The sequence below is a fragment of the Carya illinoinensis genome, chromosome 1 (genome assembly GCF_018687715.1).
Source record: "Carya illinoinensis cultivar Pawnee chromosome 1, C.illinoinensisPawnee_v1, whole genome shotgun sequence".
Taxonomy (NCBI): Eukaryota; Viridiplantae; Streptophyta; class Magnoliopsida; order Fagales; family Juglandaceae; genus Carya; species Carya illinoinensis.
This window is the reverse complement of record NC_056752.1, coordinates 1,660,615-1,667,830: the sequence shown is the minus strand read 5'-3', so window position 1 is coordinate 1,667,830 and position 7,216 is coordinate 1,660,615. Positions and strand designations below refer to the sequence as shown.

Here is a 7,216-nt window from a genome sequence, read left to right as displayed (position 1 = left end):
CAGCGATGAGTTGTTAGCTACTGATCATCAACTCAAAAGTCAAAATCGCTGATGAAATCAGAGCTCATTTCGAGTCCTTGGTCTCCAATTGTCTCTGCAAACCCCAAGACTCTTCAACCCCAATCCTGGTGGACTCCACACCCATAGGTGAAACTATTCCTGAGCTTGGCAACTTTTGAGCACTTCAATCTCGATCTTGTTGCGAAATGACAACAGAAGAAAATTAAAAAGTAAATAAATAAATAAACAATCAGATACAAGATTTACATGGTTTGGCAACATACATACGTTTACAGAGCTACATATGATTTTATTATACTTAGCAATAAAAAATATACTTTGGGGCAAAATTCAATGTTCATAATCAGCTATACTGCATATTAAGTACATATTTATAGTTTCACACGAGTGTAACCAAGTCGAGCCATCCATCTAGATCTATATACTTATCTCACAACAACTTTGGCGGAAATCCTAATTTTCACTTTTGTGCGTTATTTGCTAAAGCTGAGTGTGGAGCATGCTTCGAGTGAACTCTCCGTCTAAGTTACACTCGAGCTATCTATCACGCGAACAATGAGTGAACTTTCTGCCTAGCGCTTTTTTGAGTCGCAAACAATGCCTATTAGGCCAAGCCTACGCTCCATAACCCAAGTTTCATTGAAACTCCTTTGAAAAATCATAATGCATCCTTATCAAATTGAGCTGACACAACAAAAAAACTAAGCTCCATAAACCCAACAGATCTCAAGTATCTAGCAAGCATCCTAGCACCGCTTTACATTTTATGTTTTTTTTTTTTTTCCATGTTTCTTTGCAATTGCTTAATTTCTCCGAACGCTAGAAGATTTGCATATTACATTTTTGGCCAATGGAGTCCCTGAGGTGCAAGATGAACATCTGGAGAACCAGTACTATAGGGATTGGAGTTGCACTCCATCAACAAACAGCATCACATGGTTTGATATCATTGATATCAACCTTTGTCTTACCATGTCTTACCATTTATTTTCTTTTCCAATGAAAGTTAATATTTTGGTTTCAAGAGCTTGAATGCTTATTGGGTTTCGATTTTTTTGATTAAACAAAAAGGAAGCAGGTTTATAAGGGTGGTGGCTGGGAGTAGAAGGTGAAAGTGGATATGAGGTTAAGTTGTAGAACAACCAAGATGGAGCAGGTGGGGTGTCGTTCAATTAATTGAGATGCAATTATGCAACATCATGTACTAATTTTCATGGTTTTTATTGGGATTTGATTATATTGGAAGAAAAGGATTTTTTTTTTTGTTTTGTTTTTGAGAAATAGACTTCATTCATTTATGAAAGCAAAGTTATAGTTGTGACCTGATACAATTACAAACCAACTACTCACAATTAGGGCTCCCCCAGTTAGGGGTGTGCTCCGACTTCGACGGAGTCGGAATAGTGAATTCCGAACTCCGACTCCGACTAGAGTCAGGGCCAAAATTTTACTCCGACTCCTATCAAAGGTCGAAGTTCGGAACTCCGTTCCGAGTTCCGAGGAATTCCAATCAGAGTCGGACTCCGACCTTCGTCCAATTCGATTCTGACGTATTTGGGACCCCATTGGTCCAATTCCTAGCCCTAAACTTAAAAAAAAAAATGAATATAATACATATAAAAAAATGAATATAATACATATTACATCTTTCAAAAACTCCTATACAATAGTTTAAAAGATTGATAATAATTTAAACAATCTATTTCGAACAGGCAATAAGGAAAAACATAATGAACAGTCCATAAAAATAAAAACATCTTCCAATACATCGTGGTTTGTCGTTGGTGATACCTGAAATTAAAATAAAAAGTCACAATCAATAAAAGGAAAAAAAATGATTCAAAAAATTGATGAACGCTAAAAATAAAATTTGATTATTATTTCTCACCAATAAAATTTAAAGGGAGTTTATCAACTTATCCACACTCCAAATACATGATCCATCAACTACATCCCAAATCTCAATGGTTGTCCCTATCTCAGACTGAGACTATCAGTCATCGGCAAGTATGTTAGAATTCATAATTATATCTATGAAATCATAAAAAGTATAAGGTTAATAGATTTATGAAATCATAAAAAGAATTAAATAAATCAATTGAAATACTCAAATAAAGTTACCCGATTCAAGCTTATACCTCTCAGCATCAATGTCAATGGTATCTAGTCCAATGGGTGTATCACTTAACCAATTTTGTGTGCAAACGAGGGCCTCCACAATTGACAGTGACAATGAACTCTGGTAAGAATCCAATACTCGACCTCCAGTGCTAAATGCCGACTCAGAGGCGACCGTAGTGATAGGAATGGCTAGCACATCTCGGGCAATACGAAAAAGGATCTAATACTTTGTGGAATTAATCTTCCACCAAGTTAATAACTGAAATACATCGCTAGGTGCCTCAACCTCTTCCATAAAATACCATTCAATCTCGGAAGTACACTACATAATATTTCTCATTGCAACGAGTTGATGATACTAATTTACAATATTGTAACCTCGACATGATGGATGTAATGAGTCATTTGAGCTACGGTCATCGGAGAAAGGTGTCGGAATCGAGTGTGAGGTGCCCGCTGCAGATGAAGGCTGACCACTATTGTTGTAGTGGGAATATAAGTCATCAAGATCCTTTTTAATCATTGTAATAAACTATGCAGCCTTCACTGCCCCCATTGTGGAATTTGCCCAAAATTCTATCAAGGCCAACTTATATCAAGGGTCAAGGATCACAGCCACAAAAAGTAATCTATTTATTTTCTCAACATCCCCAATATTATCATATTTGGCATGCATCCTCATAGCCATACTAGATAATAGTCCGCATCGATCAATACAACCTTCTTGCAAGTTGTAGTGAAGCTCTGAGAGCTCGCTGAAGAACAAATTTGCAGTTGTATATGTGGATCCAGATATCCACATAGTCATGTCATAAAAAACTTGCAAAAATCTCACAAAATACCCCACACTAGTCCAATCATGTGTGTCTGGCGCACCAAGCCCCTTCCCTGTAGGCTCCAGCAAAGCATACTTAAGGCCCCCATTCTCGACCTCTATCTGCTAAAATGCTCTTTGGTACTTCTGTGCCATATCCAACATAATGTATGTCGAGTTCCATCGAGTCGGAACATCCAAACATAATGTCTTAGAACATGAAATCCCAAGTTGGCTTGTTATTGCCTTGAACTTGAATAGCCTTTGAGGGGAAGCCCTCACATACCGTGCAATGTTGCAGACTCTGGTAATGGAATCGTCAACCTCTTTTAACCCCCCAACGACAATCAGGTTTAGGATATGAGCACGGCATCGAATATGAATAAACTCATGGTTGCAGATGACATCAGCTTTCACACTCGTATTCCTCTTGAACCATTCAATTGCAGTGTCATTGGCATTGGCATTGTCAACTGCAATACATAGAACCTTTTGAATTTCCCAATCCTTAAAACAATCATCCATCAGTGCCCCAATTGATGCTCCCTTATGATCAATAATTTCTTTGAACCCAATAATCCATTTTCTCAAATTCCACTCACTGTCGATGTAGTGTGCTGTGATACACATGTAGGAAATGTTCTGTATGGAAGTCCATGTGTCAGTCGTAAATTACACTCTCTGACTAGTGGTAGCAAAAATCTTCTTCATCTCTGCCTTCTCTTTTGCATGCCTCTTCATACAATCCCGCATCACCGTATACCATGATGGCAATAGAAACCGTGGCTCAATAGTCTTGACAAACTTTCGGAAGCCTCTTTTCTCGACTGTGGTTAAAGGCATCTTATTTTCAATTATCATCTCTGCAAGCATATTCCTCACCAATTTCTCACTATATTGAGTGATGACAATTTTCTTAATCTGTGTACCATCAGTGACAATAGAAGTTTCGTAACTAAGCTTGGTCTGATCAGTGGCCGCCTCTCCCTTCACTATTTTATACCGCTGGCAACCATTAAGATAGGCTATCAAGACAGAGGTGCCTTGCTTCTTTGAATGACATCCACAGAGTTGCCCATAGTGGTGGCATCTCGCCTGTGGGTTCTCACTATTACCAAGAATTTTGGTGAAATGCTCCTATATCTAAGACCTTTTTTTAGTAGTTTGTGGCTGAGGTGGCGTTGCAGATGGAGGTGGTAGATCCTCAATACCCATTTCCTCATCCTCATTAAACTCATCTTCATCTTCTATGTCTACTAGAAGTGAGAATCGACTACTTGCACATGAACTAGCTGCTCTAGAAGTGGGTCTAGAACTCGGTGATGGAAATGTGGCATTTGATTTCCTGGTGACGGAATTGTAGCATTTGGATTCTCTTCCGACCTTTCACTAGGTGAAGCATCTATATCTATAAAAATAAAATAAAATAAAAACAGTTATTATAAATAGAAAAATAAAAAAGAAGTTAGCACTTGCATTTCTTCTATAATGAAGCTTGATGGTTTTGTTGTGTATAAACTATTGCTATAGTGGACACGGAGAATTAATTATTAATGAGGGTATTGTATGTTTGAGGCAGTACTATAATAAATAAGTTTTAACATTTTTAATCCCGTCTCTTGTTTTCAGGCATGTCCAAGCTGCGTTTCAAGCCTGCTTATAACCCATATACAGAACCTAGCATGGAGATTTTCAGGTACTGAATTATATTAGTTTATCTAGCAAGGCCGTTTTGACTTTGGCTTTGAGAAATTTCATGTATTATCGTTTATGCTATCAGTTATCATGAAGGCTTTGGGAAATGGGTAGAGGTTGGAAATTCTGGAATGTTTAGACCTGAGATGTTGCTTCCTATGGGATTACCAGAAGATGTTCGTGTTATTGCCTGGGGCCTTTCCCTTGAAAGGTAAGATAAATTTGTTGTTTGTTCAAGAGAGAGAACGAAGAGTTGAATAGATTTCAATAGGAAAGGGAAAGTCTAATACAAGCTTCTTTTTCGACGGTGCTAAAATTTGACAGATTCCTTTTCCTCTTTTAAAACTAGACCGGCTATGATCCTTTATGGCATTAATAACATCAGGGACCTGTCTGGGCACAAGGTAATAATTACTTTATGCTATTGCTGTCTTCTAGCTAATGATGGGATTTTGTCCAATCATGGATTTAGTTCATTCATTTTTGTCTCTTGTTTTTTAGCAGGTGGATCTTGGTCTCATCCAGACAAACCCTACCAGAATATCATAATTTCAATTAGATTTTAATTCTAAAGAGTAGTATGAGCATAAAAGTTGTCTAAAAATATGTAAAAGTGATTATAAAAATAAAAATTATATATAAAAAAAATTAAATTTTAATAAATTTTATATAACATTTATCTCATCTGTATAAGACTATAAGTTATAACGAAACATGCAATTATCACAAACAGTTTGAGGCATTTTCACAAACAGTTTGCATGCAACCCCATTTACATTCCTATAACAACCATGCCGTTACTGCATTTCCATCCTAAATTTTAAAGCACAATGTGATTTGAAAGTTTTCCAAATCTACCCCGGGACCAGAACCTGTTTCCAAACACGCTCATTTTTACAACCCAAAACAACAAACCTGTGCAAGCACCAGAAGAACACAACAAACCTCTGTAAGAAGAACACAACAAGCCTCTGTAAGAACTAGAAGAACTCAGATGCATGCGTAACGTCACAACTAAGCAAACCTAGATCTTGACCAATTTATTAAGAAACGTAACAGGAGAAAAGGGGTGTAAGTTTAAGCAGATATGATGAACCAAACAGAAGTGATGCAACACAGATGGCACTGAAATATGCAGCATGTGGACACATGACTTGCAGGCAAACTTGATGTGCGATCCGTTTTCTCGTATGGAAACACTTCTGCAAGTGCAGTACATTACATGTTTTTTTCCTCTTTGTTTCTAAAATGTGGTTCTTTACTGTATCCTTCATACACACCAAAAAAAGTCAACAAATTTTCTGTAAGAAGATGAAGCCAAGCCACACAATTTACACCACCAACAACAAAGAAACAGATCTGAATCAGCTAAAAATAGAAGCCATTAGCATAAATCTATACTCATTGATGAGAAAAGGGAAACCAAAAAGAACAATGCTTAGCTAAATCATAAAACAGTAACTTAAGAAAGGGTACACGAAACCTATAGCGAGACTACAGGACACTGACCTCACCAAGAGGAACTCAGAGAGAGAGATAAAGAGAGAGAGGTGGTGGGGAAGGATAATGGAATGGAGATGGCAATGTGTTTTGAGTTTATATAAAGAAGGATTTATTAGTAAAGAAAAAAAACACAGTGGTGGTGGTACCAAGCTGGTTCCAAAGAGACGTAAAGGTAAAATTATTAAAAAAGAAAAGAAAAGAGATGTAAAGGTAAAGAATAGGTACAAGTTACATGGGGTTGCTGTTTCTAAAACAGGTAAGAGAATATGGGCAAGTCTTTCTCAACAGAACAGGCTATGTCGGGTAGGCTTTCAAAATCAACTCAACTAATTTTTTTTTTTAATCCTTGAGAGAGTTGAAATACCAACCCTGCACTCCACCGCATAGTTTTAAAAACAATTTAGCAGGTAATGTGCACATGCATGGTTTTGTTTGTCACCTCAAGTGCATGTATATTTCATACCAAAAAAAAACCTGTATATATGGCAGTAAGCGGTACCTGATCAGCAATACAAAAATGGATGAACATGTAAAATATATGCCACAATCATCATTGTATCTACTTTCGGTACATTCTGGACCTGGCTATCCTAAACCCCACCATTCAAGCTCATTTCAATGTCAAATCTCCCTTTTGCTGGACCCTCCCCCGTTAAATGTTTCAAAACAATCTGATTAATGGATTACTCCAATAATCACTTTCACAGTAGCCAACTTTAAGATCAAGTCAATTAATTACTTGTATCATTTTTTGGATTTTATTTATTTTCATTTTATAAGTATTTGTTATTTTGGGATAATTGTTGGAAAATCTCAACCCCTCATAATTGGAAAATTCTAATTACATACAGCAAACTAAATTCATACACCATCTCTCAAATTGAAGAAAAACGGAACATTACAATACATTATTTGAAAAAATATAAAACCTAAAATTAACAATTGGGAACTAGGAAGACGATACTAACCAGTCGGCAGGATGCAGGACACTGTGTATCGGCAAGACAAAGCGACACTGCAGCGGCGTGAAGAGCTAAGACAGAAATGAGAGGCTGTGCCAAG

General features: G+C 37.0%; 1 protein-coding gene across 1 annotated transcript; it reads left to right on the top strand.

Moving 5' to 3' along the window:
- The first annotated feature begins 4,556 nt into the window (after positions 1-4,556).
- Positions 4,557-5,200, top strand: LOC122293209 (phenylalanine--tRNA ligase alpha subunit, cytoplasmic-like). Its single transcript, XM_043101716.1, has 4 exons — positions 4,557-4,652; positions 4,737-4,862; positions 5,001-5,055; positions 5,156-5,200. Exons 1-4 carry the CDS (start codon positions 4,588-4,590, stop codon positions 5,198-5,200), a joined length of 291 nt encoding a protein of 96 aa, XP_042957650.1. The 5' UTR covers positions 4,557-4,587.
- The last annotated feature ends 2,016 nt before the right edge of the window (positions 5,201-7,216 follow it).